Genomic DNA, 27647 nt, shown 5'->3' on the forward strand with positions numbered 1-27647 from the left:
ATTTGCATTGCTATAAATTTTCTACAAGTGAATGTATAAGGTTGTAAAAATAGCTTGGTCAATAGAAAATAAATCAGAGGTTCACTCTGAATATTGTACCAAAAGAACACCTAATAATCTCTTCTTTCTATTTTCAGTTTGGGAGGCTTTTTTCTTTGTGATCATAAATAGTCTGCAAAGACAGTTCATGATCCCAGGAAAAAAAAAAAAAAAAAACTATTCTCAATAGATTTGGCCTGATTTTTTAATAGATGCAGAGAGAGTATTGAATAACCACATAAGCTTCCATGAATTTGCTTTGCAAATCTACAGCCATGTAGTACTGAACGACTATATGAAGCAGGAATCTCAAGTTTACGTTGGAAGTTTTATAATATTTTTCCTCTTACTCTAAAGTGCAAGAAAAAAAAAAGAATCAGAACAAAAGAAAACAATTAAATCTCCACGGGCACATCTTCCAAGGGTGGCACAAACCAGAATGCGAGTCTCTGGCTCAGTTTCTCCTATTTGCTACTTTTCCAGGGACTCTGTTCCCTGCCTCACTCAGACTGGGCTCATTGTGGGGTTCAAGAATTTCAAACAATCAAGAAGGCTTTCCACTATAAGCATCATCTGTTTTCTTCTCCCCCCAAATCACTAAGACAAGAAATATTGATGACCTACCTATCAAGTGAGAGCAGGAGAGTGGATTTGGGAAATTCACAAACTGACATCTCAATAAATGATCCTGCTAACATGGGCTACCGAGATCAGTACAATTGTTAACTGTCCCATCATATCTGTTTCTGAATGTAAAAAGAAGGCCTTTATATAAAGACTAAAGAATAATTAAATTGTGTCTTGAATCAAGGTCTTTAGAGACCCCAGACCCCAAAGCAGTTCCTTTGAGACAGTCCATAGAAGCAACGAGAACCCCAGTGAGTTTTGGGGTTGCTCCCAGACAGGGAGCATGAATAAGCAATGAAAAGAGAGCACTGAAGAAGGAATAGATTAGCCTCAAGAGAGGGGACCATGGGAAGAAGGAGATCTGGGAACTGGCCATTTGAAGGGTCCGGAAAGGTCTTGTAGCCTTCCAACAATTTCATGATTGTTGAGAAATCAGCACAGCATTTGCAACCAGGCCTATGCTTGAAAAGGAAAAAAAAAAAATATATATATATATATATATGTAATACGCCATCAAAGGAATTGTGGTTTGAGTTCTCTCTGAAAGTACACTGATGTCTCTTTTATTCCAGCTGCATCCGTACCCACCTTGCTGTGAAACAGCATGATGAACTGTGGGTTTCAAAGAGAGGTGATAATTTTCAGCTTATTCTCGGATCATTTTCAGTCAAAAATTTTAGCTTGAAATGTTTTCCTTCTCCTTTTGGTGGTAGCTCTCAGGAGTGAATTTTGCTGGAAGCCTTCTATTTTCATCACTCTGATTGCTTTATTTATGTTGCAAATCACTGATTTGATGTTTGGGAAATTGCCCATGTTTGGGGGTAGCAAAGCGTTTACTTAATGGATTGATGATTTTTTAAACTTGTTTGTAAAATAAATATTTTTTAAAAAGTAAGACCTTAAAATTGCAATTCATCATTCTTTATACTCAGGATAGCGATAAACAGTAAGCTCCTTTATTATTTATTTTAATGCTTGGTGTTTAATGGATGCTGAAGACGGTGTTTATCTAATCTTTATTTAAGAACGTCTTGGTACTTGCCTTAATAACCAGGTTGTCACAAGAGAAGAGATGTCTCCAGAGAAGGGTCCAAAGAGTTCCATAGGAAAGAGGGAACTCACCTAGGACCAGTAGTGTTCTTGGCATAGGTGATGGAAAAGAATTTCATCAGGAGCCAGACAAAGGCATAGATAGAGGTTTATTTAGGAAGATAGACACACATTCAAGGGAGAACATGGGCTATCTCAGACTTGGGCGGCAGCCCTGACTTGGGGGGGGGGGGTCCAGTATTTATAGAAGGACTGTATCAGGGGCCACACAGAAGTGGATCCATGTTGGAGCTGCACAATTTCCTGTCAGTTTTCCCTGCATGTGTGTATTCCCCTCATTTTACAAAGGCACATTGCTCAAGATTTACTACTGTGATTTCTCCATGTCAATGACTTGTGGATATTTTCTTTAAGATTTAGTATCTCTCCTTATCCTAAATCGCTATCTCAGTTGGATAAAGCACTCTTCTCTCTAAACTTTTAGCACCTGCTTCCTGAATATCTGATCTTGTTGACTGGAATCCCCATCCCACCCCTCTCTTTGGCACTTCCTGTCTGGAAGATGACTAAGGTCACCTCTTCTGAATTGATGGCAGTGGATAACATAGAGCATTGCGGCAGGAATGGAATAAAAATCAACCTTGCATGATGGTCTTGATTCTGCCCTGGTTTGTTTGAGTCAACTTGTCTTGTCTTTTCTTGGCTTCCATTTCTCTATCAATGAATTAAGAAGATTAGCTTAAATCATCATCTTATAAACTTTTTTTTTGTTTGATGTGTTTTAAATAACAGTTCTTCAAATGAAATTTTATTTGGCATTCTGAAATATCTTGGTTTTCTATTGCTGTCCTACAGATCACCCCAAAACTTAACGGCTTAAAGCAATAATAGTAATTTTTTATCTTTCAAAGTTTCCATGAGTTGGGAATTTGGGAGTAACCATGGGGAGCAGGCAACCACTGATTCTTTGTGATCCTGCAGGAAGGATTTTAATCAAGTCACACATAGTAGCAAGCAACAGTTTATTAGAAAGGAAAAGAAAAGGGGAAAAGAGACACCCTCAAGGGAGAAAAGGAGAGAGTCCTCTCAGAGATCAAAGAGATAATGCACCCATCCCATCCTCTAGTTTTATTGGGGGTCCCAGGAAAGTTTCCAGAGAGTTCCACCAGGTTCACCTCTTGACTTTTGATTTTACTATTTTACTCGCAAACACACAAGCAAAATCCACGGCGAGGGAATTTTACTATTATTGTAAGGGGAGTCCGGCGGATCATCGGAGGGAGAGACCACACAAGAGACTTACTCCATGCAATTGGCAAAAGGGGATTTATTGGGGATCCATTCCAGCGCGCTGGGACTCTGTGCTCACTCAAGGAGGGAGATGCAGCCCAGAGCCCAGAGCAAAGGTCAAGCAGAGCTTAAGTGCACTTTTTGGAGAGGGCGGTGGGCTTTGCATACATCAGAACAAATCATCATGAGGCGCGGGGAAATTGAACAACAACTCTGAGACGTGATTGGCAAATTCATTGGCGGGAACAGCTCGGGCAGGGGTGATTGGTCATTCGTAAGCGGGTTACACATTCAAACTGATTAGTTCGGGCCCTGTGACAAACTGCACAGGGCCCTAGGCTAAATGGCCAGTAGGGTGTTGTTTTAACTATCTCAGGAATTCCAGGTTCTGGGTGTAACAGAGGAACTTAATACCTAATCTTTTACATTCAAGCTTTCCAGCTTAGAAACTTTACCCTTTCATTATAATGACATGTTATTGATCCAAAGGCAGCTCTGGGTCACTTTGGCCTATGAATTGTTATTACATTTTTTTTTTTTTTATGGTTGGTGGACTTTATTCCTCATGAGTCCTGGAATCTTTGGTCTGTGTAAAGGTCAAAAGTCTCCCTGTACTCTTCTTATCAGCAGGGAGTAGTTTTGGGGACCCTGTCTTTTTCCCTCTTGCAGACAAGGGTTTGTTTGCTGTGGAATGTTATATATCCTATTGATGTAAGTCAGCGCAGGACAGAGTGGCCTTCCGTAAACTGCTTTTTAAAATAAAGAGTGTTCAGCACAGTAAGCCCAGTTTATAGAGTTATCCGCCCCCCAAACTCATGTTCCTACTGATCACATTGGTTTGTTACCTATCAAGCTGGGTTTATAGCCAACTGAATGCTTGGCGGGGCCTGAAAGACAGGACTCCACTTACACAGCTGGCAAGATGATGCTGGTCGTTGGCTGAGCACCTCTTCCCTCATGCCCAAGCCCAAGCAGCTTCCCAGGGTTGAGAGATATTCTCCAGCATGATAGCTGCTTTTCCCCTAGGCCTACAGGGAGGGGTAGAGTTTTTCTTCTAACCATCCTCCTAATGCAGCAGATTTTTATCAGTGCCTTGGAGGGATCTGTGTCTCTCCCCTAGCAGTAAAAAACTTTTGCTTTCTAGGAGATAATGGTGCAAGGAAGAGAACACTCTATTCTAGACAGTAAAACCAACACAAAGAGATGGACACCCTCTTTTGGCCAGTTTTGCTCCAGGCTTATTAGTGGTGGAGTGAAACCGGGCTCAGGAGACTGGACTTCATTCTAGCATCCATAGATCACAGTGATGGTAGATTCTAGGTGTTAACTTGACTGAACTAAGGGATGCCCAGATAGCTAGAAAGTATTATTCCTGGGAATGAAGGGTGTTTCCAGAAGAGATTGGCATTGGAATCAGTATATTAAATAGGAAGGCTCTACCCTCATGCAAAGGCTTGGATAGAATCAGTGGGCTGAGGAAAGGTGAATTTACTTTCTCTCCTGGAACTGAGAAGCCAATCTTCTCCTGTCCTGGGTATCAGAACGCGTGACTTTCAGACTCTAGAACTCACAATCAGTGCTTCCCAGTTCTCAGACCTTTGGTCTTGGGCTGAGACTTACAGACGCTACTAGTTTCCCCGGTTTTCAGGCCTTTGAACTGAACTGAACTGAATTACACTATCAGCTTGCAGCTAGAATATCGTGGGACTTCTTCAGCTTCCCCATGATTACATGAGCTAATTCCCCCAAATAAATCCTTTCTTCTCTTTCTAGCTCTCTACCACTTATCTGTCAATCATCTATCTATTATTGAGGGAGATGTCTTCTAATGAGGTCATCTCGGTCACCCCCAGATGGTAACACTGTCATCTATCTCCTTTTGGTTCTCTGGAAAATGCTGATGAAGACATCACCATGTAAATCTTTGGCACTTTCTGCTCTGAAACTGAGAAAATCAGCATCTGTAAGTTGGGGCTAGGAGGCAGCTCTTTGTTTAGATCTCCCATAAATTTGCTGTTTGGGTTTTAGGAAAGCCTTTCCTTATCTGATTCATGGGAGATGCTTGCAAATATTTATCTTCCTGCATATCTCATCATGAGCCTCCAGTAACCCTTTCCTAGTTGACTTAGGGAAAGGGGAAATTGTGAACGTCTTTAAGTTCTTGAAGAGGCAATGTAATCTACCATCTGCTAGGAACCTTCTGTGTTCCATTGGTGATGCTCTTTCTTCTTTAGAACTCTCCTGTGAGCACAGGACAGGGAGGAGACAGGCATCAAGAGGTTGCTCACCTGGTAGATGTTGGGGGTCAGGCTTTGGACCCAAGCTTGTCTTGCCTTTCCATTATAGACTGATGCCTTCTATACTTTGGAAAACAAAGGTAAAAGATGGATTAGGTTAGTGTTTATTGTGAGCGAGGAGCCCATCACAGCTGCTTTTCCTCTCCCCCACCCCTGTCACTACAGAGCCAGGCAACCAGGGGAGAGGTTCTGCCTTAACAGAAGGGGTAGCCCAAGAAGGTCAAGCCTTTTTCCCCACACCCCTGCCCCTAGCAGAACAGAATCATTGAGTAGGTTTGCTTCTAGGCAGGGCTGTGAGGGCCTCCTTGTGGGGCTTTGCAAGGCCTTTTGTGGGATGTGGTCTCACTGGTTAACAGTTAACCACTTGCCCCTTGCTTTTCTCCCTCCAGGTGGCTCCTCTGCAGAGGTTTTCATTAGCATGCAGAGCTTAATCTCATTAAGTATTGATGTCAGGAGCCTTTATTTTTACTGCAGTTGGAGGAGGGAAAAGGTTAGGTCCTGGCAGAGCCCATTCATATGCATGACTCCCTCCAGCCCTCAGCAGCCCTTTCTAAGGATCTCCCCTCTCTCTTTTCAAAGGCACTGGGAGACTTTAAAAGCTGGAGCCTAAGAACAGGGGGAGGAAGCACCAGCCCCAGTTCTAGAAGATTCTCCTCCCTTTCTCCTATTTTTTATACACACACACTCACATGTCCCAGGGTGGGTCATGTGATTAGTAGGTTAAGAGATTTAGTGGGAAGAGGTCCTGGCTCTGCAGGCGTCCAGGCTCTGCTAGTGCAGGGACAGTAGACATCAAGCAGAGGCCACCCAGCTGTCTCCAATCAATCTGAGCCAGCACCACCAGGATGTTTCATGTTCTCCAATATCCTGGCCTCCCCTTATTTGAAGGTGTCACAGAAGAAATATGTCCAAAAAAGTGTCCAGAGGAGTACTCGGAGAGAAGGAGGAAGTTGACTCAGGGCTAGCAGTGTTTTTGGCATACACGACAGAAAAGAATTTCAGCATGTACCAGTCAGAGGCACAGACAGAGGTTTATTTAGGAAAGCAGAGGCACGGTCAAGGGAGATGTGGGCTAGCTTGAGAGTGAGCAGTAGCAACCCAATGGGTGTGGGGTGTTGGTATTTATGGACGGATGGTTGCTAGGGGCTGGACTAGAGGTGGAGTCGGGCAACTTCCAGCCAGTTTCCCCTGCGCTTGGACCTTGCCCTCATGTTCCTTCTTGCAGACATGCATGGTCAAGGGTGTTGGCCAAGAGCACAGAGCTAGGTTGCTCAGGACTTGGCAATTGATTATGCTGCCCTCTGTATTTCAGTGGTTCACCGGCTTTTCCTATATTTTGGTGGTTTGTGGGTGCTTTTGTTGAGATTCAGTACATCTCTCTCTTTATTTCCAAATCCTATCTCAGGGTGATTCTTGAAAGACATATCTTGTCTCCTATCTCTCACTCACTTGGATCTTCTGCTTTTTTCAATTTGTAGACTGAATTTTTGTCTCTATTTATTTGTTTGTTTTTTTTGGGGGGGGGAGGGGACTGCTTATTCAATCCAGGGGTGCTTTACTACTGAGCCACATCCACAGCCCATTTTTACTTTTAATTTTGAGACAGGGTCTCACTAAGTTGCTTAGGGTCTTATTAAGTTGCTGAGGCTGGCCTTGAACTTGTGATTCCCCCTGTCTCAGCCTCTGAGTTGCTGGTCTCTTGTGGCTGCTTCCTTCTTTCTCCCTTGTATCCACCCAAACATTGAATTCAACCTCCTTTCTCTGCTTTTCCCCAAATGCCCTGCAGATTTGTGTGAAGACTTTTCTCCTGCATCTTGATGGTGAGCATGGATCTGGAGTTAGGGGACCCTAGGGACCAGGACCACAGGTCAGTAAATACCTGATATGAGGCATCCCTGTTCTTAGGACCCCTCAGTCCCCCAACCTGTACCTTGCTGCTCACCATCCACTCCTGGATTCTGCTTTCCTGCCATCTTGCAAGGGCTCCACTCAGCTTCTTTCACAGCTTTTCTCTCCAACCTCTTCATTTCCTCCCTCTGTGAAGGACCCTCACCGTAGGTTGAAATTCTTCCCACTTTATGTGAAGAGCAGGGTTATCTCTTCACAACCAGGAAAAAGAAAAAAAAATTTTTTTAACATATCAATGCAAGTAATTACTATGACCATATTTAGTCTCCCTGAGGCCTTCCAGCGACTAGCACTAAGCTATGGGTTGCTATTTTAGCTTCTGTTACTTATTCTACTCAGGTATTCATGGTATTGAAAGAGCCACAAGAGCCACAGGACAGAAGGCTGTGCAGCAAAGTAAGTCGGAGCCTTTGGCTTCTGGACACGGGGAGACCCAGATCTGAATCTAGATTCCATTACCTCCTAGCTGCCTTGGGCAATTATGTGACCTCTATGAGTTTCTATTTTCTCACCTGTAAAATAGAGTTAACAATGACAACCACTTTATAGGGTTCCCAAGAAGATTAAATGAGAAAATTCATTTAAATCCTAGTGTTTGCTGCTTAATAAGCATTTGATATGTAGGTGCTTTTTAAAAAATTATATATATGTAATATATATATGAACCAGAATAGACCATGACACTTCGTTGCCAAGGGAATCAATATTATTATTATTATTAACAAATACCACCATATATGCCAGACACTTTACCTGCACCAACTCATTGTAGTTCACACAATTACTCTCTAAAGGAATGGTTATCTGCCTTTCAATGATATAAAGACCCAGGATTCCAGAGGTTTGCCCTCAGTGCTGTGTATCTTCCCATCTTTCCACATAAAACCAGGAAAGAGATCAGAAAGGTGGAGTTTCCTGTGGCAGATGCTGGGGTGGACTTTGGAGAACAGGGTGCTTATTAGAGATCAATACCTCTAGAAGACAGGGGCAGAAAGAGGGATGGGACAGAGGAAGGTAAACAGTGATGCAGGGTGACAAGGCTTTGGCCAACCCTACAGGGCACTGTGGACCATCTATGACATCAAAATTGGTTGTAGGCAATAAAGGAATAGTTTATGGTATGATAAAACTGAACCCATGTTATCATGGGATAAAGGTGCAGGGATGTAGTCACAGGAACTATATTTGGCTGAGTATCAGAGACTACTCTTTTTTCCAAAACCACCTTGGGATTGGACTTTGCTCTCCCATATACAAACCAACCAACGGTGGAGGTCATGAGTACAGGATTTCTACCTGTTAGTCTATGGTATCATCAGAGATCTTTCCTCTTCCTTAGTCTAACAAACAACTCCCTCTTTGGACCAAATTCTAGGCAGGCTTCTCTGAGCCCTCTTTTTGACTCGTCCTCAATCTGGGCCCCCATTTTGTCTTTGGGCTGCTCATACCAGTCTTGGCAAGAAACTTGCTAGTCAGTTTACAGAGAATCCCTTGATATCTGATCAAGTTCTCACTCCACCTTCCAAGCCTCAGTCTTAGTAGGCCCATTTAGCAAGACTCTTGTGTTAGTGGTTTTCTATCCATGGATCTTTCCTCCTGTTCCTGGCTTCAATTCCCATTGGTCCTACTGTATTGGAGTTCAGTCAGTTCTCTCTCTCCTACTGCAATAGTTTTGAATAAAGTCTTCCTTATTATTTTAACAAGTGTTAAAATATTTTTTTTCCTTGAACAGCTCCTGGTCTCCATTGTCAAAGTTCCCTGATTTCTGCTGAAGCTCCAAGTATTACATTCATGTTTCAGAAAGGACATAGAAGAGAGGGTTAAGAAATTATGTGCCCCACTGAACCGGTCCCCTTGAAGAACACAACCAAACATGCCTGCTTATACTTTATGGTCACTGCCAGTTGCTGCAGTCTGGCTGGGCACAATTCAGGAGCCACTTATCAAGCAGAAACGAACTTTATTTTTAGAACACACGCTGCACCACACGAGCTCTTCAGGAATTCCCTTAGAGCCCAACTGCCACCACTGGCTTCTCATGAGCCTCTCAACCCCCCACTCCTCCTGCTCTTGAGGCCGATTGGCTGGGTCGTGTGGGCGGAGCCAAAAGAGTCCCCCAATGAGCAGCTCCGTGGTCTGAAAGGGCGGGGAAACAGCTCAGTGAGCATCACCGCAGAGGAGCCAATCAGCTGGCAGCTGGAAGTTTGCTGGGGCCACGATGAGCCAATCAGCTGGAAGTTTGCTGGGGCCCCTTCGGCTGTGGCTCTCAACAGCCAGTTGCCAAGAAAGCTGGGAAATCCAGTCTTTTTTGGTTGTATGATTTCTACCTCAAAACTGGTGTGCTGTTAGTGACAAAGGAGAGAATGGATATTGGGGAGGCTGCCTGCCGGTGGCCTCTGACAAAGAACAAACCTTAGAACTCACCTTTGCTCCCCTCATTGACCTAGACCCAGATATTCCCCATGCACTTGGTCAACTTATAGTTCCCCAAATGTTTTCAGTGCAATTAAAAAAATTCAGTACTGGGGATTGAATCCAGGTATCCTCTACTATCCTGAGCCCTTTTTATTTTTTTATTTTGAGACAGAGTCTCACTAAGTTTCTGAGGTTGGCCTCTGATTCATATTCTTCCTGCTTCAGCCTCCTGAGTCCCTGGGAATACAGGCATATATCACCGTACCTGGCTTCAATAGAGTTTTAAATAATGGTTTGTACAAAAGGATCTTGCTACCTCATCATTTTGAAGTGATGTGTGCACTATTAAGGGATGGTCTAATGACACCTCTTTCAAGTCCACTAACTAATGTATATCTTCTTCTGTTTGTCTAATATTTTAAAAGGGGGTGCAGTTCTGACTTGGTTCTGGAGTCTGACTGGTTGGGTTTCAATCTAACTCTGTCACCAACAGCTTTATAACTTGGAGTAAATTACTTGACCTCAGAGCTTCAGGTCCGTCATTTACGCAGTGGGGAAATACTAAGATCTTCATTGTATAGTCATCAGGATGAAATGAGATAACCCCTAGTGACATGATCCCATATGCGGAATGTCACAGAGGGGAAATTAGTTAGGGAAAGAATGCTTTGTGTTCCATTTTCTCTGGAAAGCAGCCAATCTAGTGTTCAGAATGTGCACCTTCTCTTTCCAATGGCATTTTTCAATAGCGTTTTTAATAGTATTTGAAAGAATTCGTTGGTATATTGCCAATGTCTTGGCTGGGCACAAGATCACGAGCCACCACACAGCTTTGTAGGTTCAAACTGAAAGGGTAAAGTTTCTAAGGTGGAAAGCTTGAATGTAAAAGATTAGGTATTATTAAGTTCCTCTGTTACACCCAGAACCTGAAATTCCTGAGATAGTTAAGACAACGCCCTACTGGCCATTTAGCCTAGGGCCCTGTGCAGTTCGTCACAGGGCCCGAACCAATCAGTTTGAATGTGTAACCCGCTTACGAATGACCAATCACCCCCGCCAGAATGTGCCAATCACGTCTCAGAGTTGTTGTTTAACTTTCCCTCGCCTCATGATGATTTGTTCTGATGTATGCAAAGCCCACCGCCCTCTCCAAAAAGTGTACTTAAGCTCTGCTTGACCTTGGCTCTGGGCTCTGGGCTGCTCTCCCTTCTTGAGTAAGCACGGAGCCCCAGCGCGCTGAAATGGATCCCCAATAAATATCCCCTTTTGCCAATTGCATGGAGTCAGTCTCTTGGATGGTCTCTCCCTCCGACGTTTCGCCAGACCCTTACAAAACAGCAATTCTTTTATCCCAAACTCACACCAGCCTCTACACACGTTCTGGGGAAATCCAAAATCTCCAGCACAATTCATGTCCCAAAACTTTCTCTCCTCGAGACTCAGGGGGAACTCAGGCAGCAGGCACGCCCTACTCCCAGCAGGAATAACCTTCAACCTGTAACTTCCCTAAACCCGGATTATCTTAAACCGGGAGCGCCCTAAATTTGTTTTAAACCGGAACGCCTTAAACCCAAGGATGGGATACTTCCTAAAACCTGCAGGATACACCCTAATCCTGAATCCACCCTGGTCCTTGAGCAGGGTCACCTTTCTCAAAGACACATGCAATGTCCAAGGCAAGTCCATTTAATATGGGGTACGCTGGCAAGGAAATTTCAATGCGTCATTCCTACTTGGCAATGGCCCTCAGCAGTATGTTTGTTGTGACACAAACCAAACATCCTTTCCTTTTCCTTTGATTCTGCTTTTCTTGCAAATAGAACTGTTTAAAGCAGGATGATACCCTAGGAATTAGGATAGCATATGCTTTTGTATTTGGAAATTGTAAACAAAGAACAAAGCACAAAAGTTATTACTTACTCTCCATTTGTAGCATGTCCATTGCTGGTGGTTACGCGGATTTGGGGCTTGTAGCCTCTATATAAAAACTTCAATATTCTCAACCGTGAACTCTATAATTGCCTGAACTATAAATAATACCTTCTGTGGAAGGATTGACACATCAGCCTGATACAAAAATGTGTTTTGCAATTTATCAAGTGATAATTTTATAATCAAAATTTCATTTAGCAAATTATTTAATAATTCTTTAACTATTATTCTTGTAGCTATTTCACGGTAATGTTAAAAGCTCACTATGGTGACATTTAATTTTTTAAAATAAAGAAAGCCAGCTACTTGACCTACATGATCTTCTTCAACCCTTTTCCACAAATGAAGGGAGAAAATGTCAGTGTTCTCAGCCCCTGGGATCATGACGACACAGAGTCACAGAGAGTGAAGTTACTTGCCCAAGTTCTCACAGAATTGTGATTTAAAAACAGGCTCATCTGATGCTAAAACCCACACTCGCATACAGCAACGCACCACTTCTGATTTCATCCAGGCCTGGTCTCAAGGTCCTCACCCTTATTCCACTTTTGCCCCGGGGCTTTCTCCAACCCCCTTGATGATGCCTTTGACCGCATTTTTAACTTGTGAGTAAATGTCAAGGGTGATCTCTGAGAGCAGGACTCTCTCCCCGTCTTGCTTTTTTACTCTCTCAACCCAACCTCTTACACACACACACACTGATAATTGTTATGGGTGAGTTTTTCTCTTTGTGCTTTTGAAGGCTGAGGAAAATGATATAAAATAACAGAGAAATATTTTTTAAAATACAGTTAATTCTTGTTATTTGCAGGGGTCATGGCCCAGAAAACCGTCTTGAACACTGATTAGCTTAACACTAAACCAGCACTCCTAAGGGAAGTACAGCTGTCCCGTGGGAACCACAGGGGATTGGGTTCAGGACTCTGTCTTACACCAAAATCTGAGGATGCGCAAGTTCTTTCTATAAAACAACAGAGTGTTTACATAGAGCCTACCTGGGCCTTCTCTGTACTTTCAATCATGTCTAGATTAATTATGATATAAAGGAATACTATGTACACAGCCCGTGCTACTGTATTGTTCAGGGAATAATGACAAGAAGAAATAAGTCTGTACTTGTTCAGTACAGATGCAGTCAAAAAATTTTTTTCAATTTGTGGTTGGTTGAATCCATGGGTGTGAAACTCTCAGATATAAAACTCTCTGATTATAGAGGGTTGGGTTCCTGGTCTTCTGGTCACAACATTTTTCAACCAATCAATACAGGATTTTGTTTCACATATGTTTCTATTTAATTAATCAATTCATTTGTACTGGGATTGAACCCAGGGGCACTTTACCACTGAGCTACATCCCTAGTCATACACACACACACACACACACACACACACACACATTTCTTCTCTCTCTCTCTCTCTCTCTCTCTCTCTCTCTTTTTGTAAGGGGTTGAAATCCAGGGATGCTTACCAACCAAGCCACAACCCCTAGCCCCCCCTCCCACCTTTAAAAAAAATATTTTGAGACAGGTCTTGCTAAATCTCTTAGGGCCTTGATAGATTGCAGAGGCTGGCTTTGAACTCGCGATCCTCTTGCCTCAACCTCCTGAGATGCTGGGATTACAGGTGTGCACCACTGAGCCCAGCTATGTGTTTCTGTTTAAAGAAAACTTCATATATTGTTTGTTCATTAACACAACTCACAGCCAAGGGCACTGCAACTCACGCCTGTACTAAACTCACCTAACATACGTATTTCTTCTGTGAGGCACATCCTCAGCCACCTTATGCTGAGGATCCCTGGACTGCATTTAAGCACTATGCCTGAGGCCAATTTCTACAGCAGCATCACCAAGAACAAGCTCATCAACTTGGAAATGTGGAATACAGCCTTGCTGCTAGAATGAGAGCCGGAAGGAGGCGGCAGAGCGCCCCCTTGCTGGACCTCAGGGATTTGCGCTGGGAATGTGTGCACTTAGGGTGAGTCAAAGCGGTTTTTTGCTGCTCTGCAAACCATCAACAGTGACCTTGAAAGCCTGTGACTACCGGCCTTGCGGTTGCCTTGACATTTAGTGAGTCTGCTAGGACAAATAACAGAATCTTTGGATAATGAGAATCAGCTGATAAAGTCTGAGTTTTCACATTTTCCACGTTGACATCAATACTTGGCACCTTTGATCCAAAGTTTGTTTGTACTGTCTGTATCAAGGTTCCACCCCTTCCTCCCGCTTTTCCCCACTATGACGTCCCTGCCTTGACTGCAGGTCAGGAAGGAGGTGAGAAGAGCAGACAGGAGCCTGGAGTGGGCTCTCAGAGTAGGAGCGCTGTGTGGGGAGGATGCGGGGAAATCTGGCTTCTACTTTTGTTTTTCAGAAGAAACTACATGTTAATCATATTTTCCGCAGGCTAACAACTAAATAGGCATAAGAAAAATATTCAAGATACGGCCTTAATAGAAAAGGGAACATAACAAATGTGTCCTTCCCCAGGCTAGTGTGGATGGAAAAGAAAAATTTAAAAAGTTCCCAGAGTGTGGAGGCATGCTGTGCCCAGGGGAGTCTTAGATCTTTAAGCCAACAATTCTTCATCCTTTTTTTTTTTTTTTTAAAGCATATATTATTTGCCAGATTCGGTGGCGCTCACTTGTAATTCCAGCGATTCAGCACCTCAATTAAGTCACTCCACTGATATTTATCTGTGGTGCGGTGCATCTGGGTGTGGGCCACAGGCAAAGTCCCTCCTGGAGCTAGTGAAGAGGAAGCAATAATGAAACGCATACGTTTGGAGTGTAATGAGGGCTTGATGAAAATAAAAACTGGGTAAAGTCCTGGTGAGCCAGGGGGAGGAGGCCTTGTCTAATTGCATGATCAGGCACAGTTCTCTGAAGAGGGGCTGGTGGAGAACTGTAGTCCTCTCTGATTGAAAACTGGTGCAAAAGAAAGACAGAAACATTAACTATTGGTGGAGGCAAAAAAACCCCCATGGGGGCTGGGGATGTGGCTCAAGCGGTAGCGCGCTCGCCTGGCATGCGTGCGGCCCGGGTTCGATCCTCAGCACCACATACAAACAAAGATGCTGTGTCTGCCGAAAAAAATAAAAAATAATTAAAAAAAAAAAAACCCAAAACACCCATGGGTTTTTTCCTTTCTAGTCTTAATTTTACAAATTTTCTATAATATATATTTTAATTATATATCATATAATTATATAATTATATAATCTTGAGAAAGGGTTTGGCTTAAGTTGCTGAGGCTGGCCTCGAATTTGTGATCCTCCCACCTCAGCTTCCTGCATTGCTAAGATTACAGGTAAGTGCCACAGAACCCAGCAATAATAACTTAAAAAAAAAAAAAAAGCTGGGATTGTGGCTTAGAGGCAGAGTGCTTGCCTTGCATGTATGAGGCACTGGGTTTGATCCTCAACACCACATAAAAATAAAATAAAGGTATTCTGTCCATCTACAATAACAACCAAAAAAAAGTGAATTTTTTTTTTAAAAAAGAATTGTTTGTTTAAAGACCTAACACTCCTGTTAGACATAGCATGACTCCCACACACTGACAACTTTTTATTTTTCTTTCTTTTCCATCCACACTAGTCTGGGGAAGAAGTAGGTCTCAGACACTAGAAACATTTTTATTCAGTTGAAAAGTTTTATTCTGGGGCACCTGTCGAACTCAGTGATCATTTCTGGGAAAGGTTTGAGCCCCTGCTGCTTCCAGCTACTTCTCAACAGTCCTGGGCAGTGTGAACTCACCTGGCCTTCCTCTCCCTCCAGGCTCTTATGTTTGTCTGAGTGAATGTTGGAAGTTTGCACAGGCTCTGACATTTCAGGAAAGGTCTCTTACCCTGAAGGCATTCCCTGAAAACTTTGCCTACTCCCAAAGTGCCTCCAATCCAGAGAAATGCTACTTTGTAGCTGAGGGCTTCTGGATTCATTCTGAGTTCTGTTGGGTGGAGACACCTGGCCACCAAGGACAGGACTGGAGTGGAGATGCAGGAAGAGTGGCGGAGAGCTGGCTGGCTGCAGGCTGATTTCCCTTTCTGTGTCCAGCCTTCATTCCAGTGCTCCAGGGCAGGTTGCTCACCAGCGCCCTCTACCTTTTGGTCCCGGCCCTGCGCAGGATGCTTCTACATTTTGGCTGCTGCAACTTGGGGAAGCCAGGAGAAAGGTGGGTGCCTCCCTGGACTGGTTTTCTAGGGTTGCTCCAACAAACTATCCCACACTCAGTGGCTTCCACAACACAGTCCTAGGGCACACAATTCTGCGTCAAGGTATTGGCAGGGCTGTGCTTCCTCTGGAAACTCTGGTGGATCTGTTCCTTGCCTCTTCTGGCTCTGGCAGCTGCCCACATTCCTTGGCTTGTGGCTGCATCGTTCCACAAGATTGCTTGCCTTCGTGGTTATTTTGCCTTCTCTTTACCATCTGTCACCTTTCTGCCTTCTTGGCAGGATACACGTGAGTGCGTTTCAGGCCCTCTTGGATAATCCTCAAGACCCTTAATTGAATCACATCTGCGAGTCTTTTTGCCATGAAAGGTAACATTCATGGTCCCAGGGATCAAAGCAGGTACATCTTTTCTGGGCCATTACTCAGCCTACCACACTCCCTGTGTTCATTTGGAAATAGCCAGTGGTAAAATGATTAGAATATGTGAGCTGTAGCCTAATCAGTCCATCCTAGTTGGAATGGACTGACTGGGCAGTAACTGTAGGCAGGTGGGTCGTGGCTGGAGGAGGTGGGTCGCCCCTTCCATTTTTTTTTTTCTGCTTCCTGGCTGGCATGTAGAAAGCATCCTTCTCCACTACACCCTTCTGCCATGATGTTCTGCCTCATCTGGGGCCCAGAGGAACAGGGTCATCTGACCATGGACTGAACCTCTGAAACCATGGGTCAAAACAATCTTTTTGTCCTCTAAGTTGTTCTTGTCAGGTATTTTGGTCACAGTGAGGCGATGCTGACTGACACACTCCACAAGAAAGAATGCTTCTTGGCTGTGTGGGAGCGCCCCACACACGTGCTCTGAGATTTCCACTTGAGCACAACAGATGCTTCCCTTGTTGCCACTAATGATGAATTTAGAAAGAGGCAGTGACTGGGGACCATGAAGGGAAGACCACAGTGGCCTCGAATGAGAGAAGCAGAGATATTTCAAGTCATGAAAGACAGATGAGAGCAAAAGACAGGGTGAAGGATGAGCCAGAGGTAGAGGAAAGATTCTGTGCTGGTCTCGTGGTCTAGGGTAATAATATCACAGACTCAGCCACTATGGGGTTCCCCTTCCCTGTATGCACAACTAACTGGTATTGCTTTCATCTTATATAAACCCCTTTTTGAAAAATATCGTAGAGGGCTTATCTATGCAGCAACTCAGATTTGAGGAGGGGAGGATTACACCCTAACCAAGGATGTGTGCCCTTCATACCCAGAGCTTTTAACTGCCAGTTTCTTCCACTGGAAGTCAGTGCTTCCTCTTTGCTTCTTGTTCTTTCCCCTCAGACTCCTCAGTTCCATCTCAAATTCTTCTCCCTGGCCCTAGATTTTGACACTGCTCAGTTTCACCACCAGGAAAATATCCTGCACCTGTGTCCCAGGTAAGCTCATGGACTTACATGGCGTGAACTTCTCTAGTGACGTTCCGGTGCTGAGGACAGGCCTTGGGGGAGATGAGATGCCAGGGTTTCCTTTCAATAAGATCAAGGCACACAGGGTCAGAAGGACAGGGAGTAGGGCCCAGAGAAGTGTGTGTAGTAGGGATCAGGAGTCTAGAGGTTGTGTCTTGAGTGGACACCACACGCGCCAAGAGAATCCTATGATGGAGTGCTCATCTGGAAGGGAGGAACAGGCCAAGCTGAGGTTGGAAGGGATGAGGCAGCAGCCTTGCTCCTCGAATCCGGGATTGGGGATGTTTGTCCTTCTGTGGTTCATGTTTAATCTGTGTTCAGAAGTGATCATTGAAGGGTTTTGTTTTGGTCTTGACCCCTACAGATCACAGAGTGACCTTTACTGACATTGCTGTTCTGTGAAAATGTTGTCCCTAATGGGAGGACACCAAGGCCAGGTGACAGTGCTGGGCAAGCTTCTAAGTGAAGAGGACTGCTTTTCTCTTTTTCACTCCAAACAGTTGACCAAACATTAAGAGAAAGAAAATTCCAGCGTAAAATAAACGGGCTCTGCATGTCTGACATTCAGGAGAAAAAAAAAAAGTCAGGGTTAACAAATTCCCTAAGCTCTCAACAGCAGACATACACTGCCTTTTGAAGAGTAATTAAAATTGCATGTCAAAGCCATTTGAATGCAAGAGCAATGAAAACATTCTCATTTCTCTTGTTATAGGTACAGTCCAGAGACACGTAGTCCCTGAATCTGACCTACTTTTTAAAACTGTGATAATCTTTGGGGGGGATTATCTGAAGGATGCTAAATAATTTTCTCTTAAATTCCATTACAGTGGCTATTTTTTTTAAAATAACAACACTGTTTCTATTTTCATGACCTTGAATTTATTGATTTTCTTTTCCACCTACACGAAATGCTATTTTAGCAAACAAATGCTTCTGGAAATAAATATGATTCCCCATATCATGCTATTTAGGAGACAGCCAAATAATGAAATGCTGATGCTGGAAGAAGATATGGAGGTCCCAGCATCATCCGGATCATGAAACGAGAGTGGAAGTATGGTATCTGATCGAAGGTCCCTAGACTTTCTGCTTGGATTGGATGGCCTGATTCTTCCTCTCAGTCCCTAGAGAGTAAGCTCTGTGTGGGCAGAAACATTTTCTGTCTGTTTTATTGCTGGATTCCCAGGAGCTAGTAGCGCTCAATGAACTATAGGGACTCCATAAATGAATAAATAGATTACTTTTTTGATAGAGAAACAAAGCGCTTTTCTAGGAAGGCAGTGTTATGGAGCTGTAAGGAACTTTAGGCCCTGTTGTTCAAAATGTGGTCTGTGCACCAACAGTATCAGCATCACCTGGGAGCTTGTTAGAAAAGCAGAATCTCAGGCTCCTCACAGAATTCCTGAGTCAGAATCTGCATTTAATCCTGATAAATAGGGATGTTAAAATTGGACAAATGCTGCTATAGACATCATCTATGTTTCTTGGTTGCCTATCACCATGGGAAGAATTAAAAGTATATGAATACGTAAACCCCATCTCCAGAGAATCTGATGGGCAGTTAAGATTGAGGACCATTGATAGTAGGTGTGTGTGATCTTAAGTGAGTTATTTAACCCCTCCGTGCCTGTTTTCTTAACTGTTAAATGGGGGGTTGTCGATATCCCTCAGTCCAAGACCATTGACAATACACCGTAATTAAACCAAGTTCTTTTGGTTTTGGTGTCTTGCTGCACAACACATCACAAGAGGTCAGGAGGCATCTCAAAAAGAGCGATTTAGGAGGGGGTTATAGGATTTAAACTTGTGTTAGGAAATGTGGAGAGAGAACTCAGAGAAGTGTGGTTTTGCTCTGGATGGGGTACAGTCTTGAAGCCTCAGTTTTGAGAATCTATCATCATAGTCCTTTTCAAAAGCTTTTCCTCAGAGAGATTCTCATTTATTTCTTCGTCCCATGGATTTGACTTTTTTCAGTTCTATATTTGTGCATTAAAAACAAGACCAAACTCGTCTCAAATGAAAGCTCACAAAACACAAAAGTCAATATAAATGATCACAGAAGAGAAATCAGGAAGAACTATGCTATATATTTCTTTTCCTCCCCAACTCCTACAATTCCTTGCAAGCTCCAGCTCCAGTCTCCTGGAGATCCTTCCTAACCAAGACCTCTGCCAATCCTTCGCTGACTTAGAATTCCATAAGCTTTGATGAGTAAAGCTAAACCATTCTATTGCCCATGGTGCTTTAGAATAGATTAGTTATTTCATCTATGAAGTTTCCGAGGTAAACTTTGAAGAAGGTTTTCCTTTGCCACCATTCCATTACCCTCTTTTCACCTCAGCTATTGGCCCCTTCCTGGTATCCACCACTTTCCATTTCACATTCTTCCAAACACATGACTTGAGCTCAATTCATAATTAATTTAAAAAATGTTTGAAATTTAATACTTAGTTAAGGTCTAACAAATATAAGTGCACAAATTTTAAGTGAACACCTTAATACATTTTTACATATAAACATATGCACTCATAGCAATTACCCAGATGAAGACGGAAAGCATTCTCATTATCACAGCTGAGTTCTGTGAGGTCCTTCCCAGTAGATACCTTTTTTCTTCCACTGTGGAGGTAAACTGCTAGTTTCAATTTTGATATATAGCACTATCTGTTAGTTTTGCTTACTCTTGAGCTTCATGTAAATGAAAACATGATTATGTATTCCTAAAAAAGTTGCTTGGAAATAATTTCAAACTTACAGATAAGTTGCAGTTGAGATACAAAAGCCTTTTACCCATATTTACCTACCAGTAGACTTTGGTCCCCATTCGCTTTATTATTTACCAGATGCCTATCATCTATCTATGTATCTGTCATCTATAAGAATTTCTTTTATATAACTATAGCAGGTTATGCCATTTAAGTCAACTTGACATTGACACAATATTTTTATCTGAAGTCCATATTCCAGCTTTATCAATTGGTCCACTACAGAATCTAGTCTAACGTCAAGTGTATATTTAGTTGTCATGGTTGGTTCTTTAATGTTTTTTTATTCTGGCATATATGTCTTTTATGAAAATTGATGTTTTTGAAGAATACCTTCTCTCCCTACTGCCCTCTTTTTCAAGGGGGATCTGCCTATGTTTCTCATGGTAGATTTAGGTTATGCCTTCCCAGGTGGGATAAGTGAGTTATCTCTTCATTCTATCATATTTGGTGACATATGACAGTTGTCTGACCCTCACTGGTCATACAAATTTTGACCACCTCGTAGTCACTGTATAGTATAGTTAGCACATCTCCCTTTCAACTAATAAGCAATTTGTAGGGAGACACCTTAAGACCTTACAAATAAATATGCTGCTTCCCAACAAAATTCACCTGTCCTTTCCCCTCCATGTAGTTAGTATTCATTGATGTCTATCGTCTGAATCGATTTTTACCATGATGGTTGCAAAACGACACAAAGTTAATAAGAAAGCTGAATTTTCCAACTCTAGTGCTCTTTTCATATTTATCCAACTACTGTGACCAACAGCCCCCCCCTTCTCTCATTTACTTGATATTACCGGTATGGGCCCATAGATTTCCATTTTCCAACTGTTAAAATCAATACACTGACTTTTTAAAAATATTTCTAAAATTGTTGATGGACCTTCATTTTATTTACTAATTCATTTATATGTGGTGCTGAGAATCTAACCCAGTGCCTCACACATGCTAGGCAAGCGCTTTACCGCTGAGCCCCAGGCCCCAGCCCTAATACACTGACTTTTGAAAGTATGTTTCTGTATTTGCTCGAATTTAAAAATCTAGTTATTATTGACTGTACCACATGAGAATTTGTTCATTCTTACAGCAGTGTTTAGAGACTGGAAAGATGAGTCTTTCTCCCATGACTTTATTATTCTGGATGAATTTTACATTTTACCATTTTAATAAAATTATACCCCCATGCCTTTTATTCTTAACTAATCCCCTCAACCCTGGTGGAATTAAATTATGATGTATCTGCAGTGAACCTACAAATTTATAAGTGACAGGCAATTTTTACAATATCTAGTCTTTTTATCAGTAGCAAGTGTGCTCTCCATTTCTTCAAGTTTCAAGCCAGCCAGTAACACTTCTAATAAGCATATCTTCTATAATAAGCAGAATATACAGATGTGCTATTACTCTGTGGGATTCTAGAATGACTAAACCTTCACAAGGATATCGCTGTGGCTCTGCCATCAACCAAGAGCAAAGCAAATGAAATAATCTAGGAAGTGGAGAAAGAAACAAAAGGATATTTTAATATGTTCATTTCATTTATCAGATAAACCTTCTGGGGTGTCTACATGTCACCTGCCAGGCACTGTGGTAGACAAGGGGACATAGATGGAAAACCAGACCAGAGAAAAGCAAATAAAATAATCAGAGAGGTAGAAGAATAGAAATAGGATGCCTGCTTAACACACCAGAGCTAAAGTGCTTGCTGGAAAATGAAAGTTTGATGATGTGATTTAATAAAATGTTAAGATGATTAATTCATAATGTGTTACTGTATAGGCTGGGGAGATTATTTCTTATTTATGCTAGATAGAAGCACATAAATCAGGAAAAAGATATGTCTGGCTTTTACCTTTTCATGAATGCTTCCCTCCTTAAATCCTGCCCCACTGAACAGAACCGCCTGGAAAGGGCAGAGACTTGCAGGGGCGTCACGGGAAAGTGTGCAGACCTTTGCTTTCTGTGCTCTGCAATGAACAATTAAGATCATCAGACAACACCGGCTGCACAATGCATGGGCCTCAAGTGCGCTCAGCTCCTTTCTTAGCCTTTATCAGATTTTCAGCACCTTCGGGAATCTGTCAAGTCTGTTTGGAGACTTCAGTTGGTGTTAGTGTAAGCAATGGCAGAATCAGGGGCCCTAGGATGTGGTCTGGACCACTCTCTGTTAGACCAGGCAGGAGCTTTCAGGTGGAGGCATCCTGCATCTCGTGGGGGAGAAATGGCTTGTGTAACTGCTCTGCTTCTATTTGGGAAACATTACCTCCCATGTTCTTTTAATGTCTCGATTGAAATCATCAGTGAACAATAATTTAATGAACATTTATTATGTCCATCTTGTTCTGGATAAATGGAAAGGAATTAAAGGAAATTCAAGTGGGACCTGAGACTCACAGTTCTAGTTTCAAAGAAGTCATTCACAAAAGCCTCTATCCCTGCCTCCTCCCCATGCCTTTCCCTTCTTTTGAAAGACAGTATGCCCTACCATAAGAGCCACGTAGATAGCAAAGTGTATGTTCCTGAAAATATATAACTAATTATGTCATTGCTGGTTGGATAGGAAAGATGGAGTGGGGAGAGATTCTGGACCCACAAACCAGGCTAGAAATAGTTTTACAGTTTGGGGGAGTCAAGGAAGACACACATGAAGGATTCACTATCACTTGATTCAAGCGATCATATTCTTTTTGAGAGGAGGGAGAAGGATTTTCCAATATTTCTCCCTGGTGGGACCGTGTCACGCAGCCCCCTGTGAACTGAATGTCCTCTGCATCAGGGCTGTGACAATACAGAGATACACACAGCTGTGGTTGTAAAGTGCTGGTGCTGCTGCAGTACCGCCCCATGGCACACCATCTTCCACCAGCAGGCCAGCCTCCGCCACCTGGCTGAGTAGGGATGTATTATTCTTCCCGAGGCTCTGAATGGCTCCTGATGGAGATACTTGTACTTAACACTATCCACAGCTGAAGTGAGGGGTGCTTTTGCATTCCTTCCCGCTTGGTACTTAGTGGTCTAATAACTTCATCCAGAGCATTACCTCATTCTCATGATTCAGGAAGTCCCAAGTTGGTATGGCGGTACCTTGGCAGTATGAGGGAGAAAAGTGAAATGAGGGCTAGGCCTTGTCACCCCAGCAAGTTGAGAAAGAAATTAGGTAAGGAAGTGAAGGCTTAAGGGGGAAGTCCATGCACGTCTCTGGCAGGGAGTGGGGACCCAATATATATATATATTTTCTCAGTAAATAGAGGAGACTTTGAAAACATTTAACTTGGTACAATCTTTCTGAGGAGCAACTCAGTCTCACATATTCCTTAATCCAGTCTTTTTATTTGCAGAAATTTACTCAAGAAAATAATGTCCAAGAAACTTTTAAAGAAGCTGTGAAGCCCTCCATCATAACACTGCTTCTAATCACAAAAATGAAACAAAACCCTATCCCCCAAAAAACAGACCTAATGACATTGAACAAATGTATTGTAGAGTTAAGAAATCTACAAAATAACATGCTTAGTATAATTCTATTTTACATCCATATACATCTATAGATCTAAGTTCTACAAAATGTCACCAGTCAGTAAACGGCACGATGGGGTCATGAAGTTTATCATTGTTTTTAACTTCTGTTTTCTAATTTTCTCTAATAAACATTATCTTCATAATACAAAATAAAACTTATTTTTAATTTAAAAAAATCTCATTATTCCTTTTATTTGGTGTCCTCTTGAAATCAAACAGGGGTAATCTAATATATCTAGGCCTTAGGCATATAATAAATTTTATGCCTTCTTTTCTTTATAAGAGTTTTAAAAACAAAACAATCAAACTAGGCATTAAGCCCATATGATTTTTTTTTTTATGATTTTGTATTTACTCATGCAGTGGGTTTTCTGAATTTATCTTTTTTATCATCTCATTAAAAACAGAAAACTGGGCTGGGGATGTGGCTCAAGCGGTAGCGCGCTCGCCTGGCATGTGTGCGGCCCGGGTTCGATCCTCAGCACTACATACCAACAAACATGTTGTGTCCGCCGAGAACTAAAAAATAAATATTAAAAAAAAAAAAACCAAATAAATAAATAAATAATAAAAAGTTCCTTATTAAAAAAAAAAAAAAAGAAAAGAAAAACAGAAAACTATGCTTTTCTCAATATAAGAGCCTAGGAGGTAACAAGGAAGACCCAGACCTTGATCAGACAAATAATTCCACAGGCAGATGAGCGAATAAGGAATGGTAAAATCTCTATGGAGAAATGTGGAACCTTCAGCTCTCACATCTTGAAAAGTTCAGACACTTATCCTTATTTTTGAGAAAAATAACTCAGCAGTTGTAGTTGATGAGATCTTGTTGATACTCTGGAAACTCTGGATTTGTTTTCTTAAAGAAGGTTTCATATAATGTGTTATTGCCTGAAGGTATTTGCAGGTGTAGTCAATATCTATTAGTCAAGCTCAAAACCCTGGCTTAGATCTGGGTTTGGAGTTGAATGTGAGGCTACTAAAATTCTCTTGACCAGCAACCTGGAGTGAAAGGGCAGAAATTTTTATCCATATTTTCTGTTTGCCATCAACAGCCGGCAAACCCTCAAATATATACTCAACCTTCTTTGAGGATGGTGAAGAGTGCTGACAGACACATGGATTTCACTCAACTATAAACAGGAATAACATGAACCAGAGTTTCACATTCCAGTGGTCAATACCCCATATTCAAGTTCCATTTTTCCTCACACTCTATTAGGAGTCTGAGTCCTTCCCAGCCCTTCAAGATTCTGGAAACGTTGGACTGGGTTTTTAAAAGCTGTGAGGTTGTAGCACACAGCCAATCTAAGACTTGCCTTTGTGAACCGCTGTGCCCCACATGTTCCCTTCCTTTGTCCTCTGAGGAAGGCTAGCGATGGTAAACCAATCTTCTTGCAGCTCCCTTCCCACTGTAGGTGATGGGAGAAAGGTGAGAAGTGGGGAATGTAACTTTCATGATGCACATCTTTTCTTTCTGATGCATGAAGAACTCCAGGAAAATTTGCCTAAGCCATGCCTACTGGCTAGCCCAGGGGAGACTCCTGTCTTCCTACAGCTGAAGAGAAGGCTTTACTCAGTGGTTGTTTACCAGAATGAGTAGAAAACCTGAGTGAATGGAAGCTGGGGCTCAAACTTGGAATGCTAAGGGGAACTTCAGTGTTTTCTAGACTGGCCGCTTACTATATATTTGGAAAAATTACATAATCTCTAAGTCTCAAAGTGCTCATCTATAAAGCAGAGATAATAACCGCCTGGCAGGATGGCTGAGGATTATGTAACTACGTGCAAAACATCTGATACCGTGACATGCCACATGGGTTGACTTCTATCTTCAGGTCCTAAGGCAGAGGGGCCCCTGATGAGGCCTGGGAGGGAGGATTCAATGGTTAATTCCACTCGTAGGATCTGCTGGTGTAATGTCACCCCACACTCAGGATTCTCTACCTTCATGCCAGCTTTTCCGAAGATGTCTAATGCATTTTGGTGATAAAAAGAAAAATAGTAGTAGTCTTGATCTGGCCTAATTTTTAGAAGAAGTTGCACAGATTCTTTTTCAATTCTTCCTAAATTTTTGATACTTGCTGCAAGTGCTGGACAAGACAAAGAAGTAAAAGAGCAAATATGATACTGGTAATTTTGAAACTTCAGGCAAGTTAAGATTGACTGCTTGTTTCACTGGTGATTTTATCATTGATTCAAGATACTGAAGTATAGAGTAACACATTTCTAAAAGCAACCAAAACCAATACAACACATATTTACGAATGAGATTAAATAACACTTCAAAATAAAGGTTTTTGTCAGCCACTAACAAGTCCTTGTCCTTTTACCCTGCTTGTTTTGTTCTAACACACTCGATGATATACCTAACACTTTATAGTTTTACAGGATGTTGGGCATTTTCCCAAAAGAATACTCTCACAAGAACAACAACAACAACAACAACAAAAACTTAAAATGCAAAGTACTATACATATACAATGTTATTCTTATTACATTTTTATAAAAATTTCTCCAATTTGAATTGCTGTAGGGAGATTCCCAATGAACTGGCCTGGGTTCCATAAATCCCTTGTCTGTCCGTACAGCATATTGACTTAGGTGAGTGGTTTTTAGCCTTTTGACTGTACATTGGTATTATCTGAGGAGATTTAAAAACCAGAATCTGGATCCTTCCCCACCCACTAAGATTCTGGAAACACTGGCTTGCGGTTTTAAAAGCTGTGAGGTGTTAATTTGCAGTCAGAGTGAACTGTATCAGGTGAAGGTAACACTTAGTACCTCTGTGAACCACTGTGGAGATTACCTGTGTCTGAGGTGTTCTTTGCCAAATCTTGACCTCATCTTAAATGTGAGTCTTCATGGCTCCTGGGCCACAGAACCTTGAGCCTTTGTGGTAAGTGTTATCTAATAGGATTTTGGATCATCAAGTCAACCCTCTCATAGCAGAGTCTTCTTCATTGCTTACTTAAGGACTAGGGAAAGGGAAATGAGCTAAGTGAGGAGATGCTGCCTATTTGACACACAGGAAACTAATTATTTTAATATAACAGATTCTTTCCTTTTTTTAAAAAATTTTTTCTTCAGTGCTGGGGACTAAACCCAGGGCTTGGGAACCCAGGGCCTTGTACATACTAGGCCAGTGTTCTACCACTGAGCTACCCCACCAGCCTTACTTGTTTATTTTACCGATTTTTCTTTCTTTCTTTCGTCTATTCCTTCAGCTTTGATTCTTGTTTTCCTAAATATTAATTTCCTCTGTGGATATTATCACCTCTGTTCCTTCACTGATGATGATATTTTAGCAGCAGACTAGCTGTTATTAGCAACCTGTCAAAAGTTTGGGGAGGGGAAGATCACAGAGCAGTGAGATCAGATTCCATGCTTTGGCAGTTAGAATAAAATGGACAGTCAGCCCATGGCTCTGATGCCATCTTTGCTTCATCATTTAAACACCACTACTTTAGGTAAGGAAATTTATGTTAGATGCTCACAGAATCCATTTATTATTATTCCTTTCTGACAGTCCCATTAATACAGTCATCCATGTATCTTTGTCAGGACTTTTGTGATGGAGTGTTTAGTTAGCTCCTTCCCAAATAAAACAAATTCAGTGTAATGTCAAAACTTGATGGATGTCTTATCTTTTTTTTTCCTTCAAAACAACACATTTTCTAAATGCCCCCAAATATACTTGGTGCTTATAGTCTGCTTTTGGAGAAACAAGATTACACCAGTCTGTAGGAGGAGCATTCATATTCAGCAGCTTATTTTGATTGTTTCAGTAGTTGAAAGAACCACTCTTTGAAAACAGATGTGTCAAAATGTTTCTGGCAAAGCTGGACCTTCATCCTAAGTCACTGTGTCATAGTGAAAACCCAATGTGGGAGGAAAGAGCAGCATTCGGATTACTGACCTCACATACCTCCTATACCAAGATTCTTTGGCCAGTTGAAAATCGTTGATTTGCTTTTTTTGATGATACAAACTGCATTCATTAATTTGGCCCATCCAACTTGAGCAGACCACCTCATTAATCTAAAAAGAATGAAAAACAACGTGTGACACAGACTGCTGTAAGTTCCTTGCAAATAGCATTTAAAAGCAGAAAAGCAAATGATGAAATTGAGGCTGGCGACCTTGCATACTTAGTCCTCTGGCTGTTTTCTGAGGGG

At 42.0% G+C, this 27647-nt stretch overlaps 1 protein-coding gene across 21 annotated transcripts in view; it reads right to left on the reverse strand.

Moving 5' to 3' along the window:
* Positions 1-3028: 3028 nt before the first annotated feature.
* Mrpl3 (mitochondrial ribosomal protein L3) overlaps positions 3029-27647 on the reverse strand; it is a 66575-nt gene continuing 41956 nt past the window's right edge. Inside the window, exons 10-13 of one of the 21 annotated variants that reach the window (XR_013436510.1) lie at positions 27389-27510; positions 11547-21917; positions 7246-7402; positions 3029-5368 (exon numbers count right to left, since the gene is read on the reverse strand). Coding sequence is in view for 8 of the 21 variants with exons in the window: in XM_078043304.1 (XP_077899430.1) it covers positions 7397-7402; positions 21803-21917; positions 27389-27510 (243 nt within the window). In the remaining 13 variants the exon portion in view is untranslated. Of the gene's footprint in view, positions 7403-11546; positions 21918-23260; positions 27511-27647 lie in introns of those variants that run through there. The other 20 variants (XR_013436509.1, XR_013436511.1, XR_013436512.1 and 17 more) reach the window with 20 other exon arrangements.

The sequence above is a fragment of the Ictidomys tridecemlineatus genome, chromosome 3 (genome assembly GCF_052094955.1).
Source record: "Ictidomys tridecemlineatus isolate mIctTri1 chromosome 3, mIctTri1.hap1, whole genome shotgun sequence".
Classification (NCBI taxonomy): domain Eukaryota; kingdom Metazoa; phylum Chordata; class Mammalia; order Rodentia; family Sciuridae; genus Ictidomys; species Ictidomys tridecemlineatus.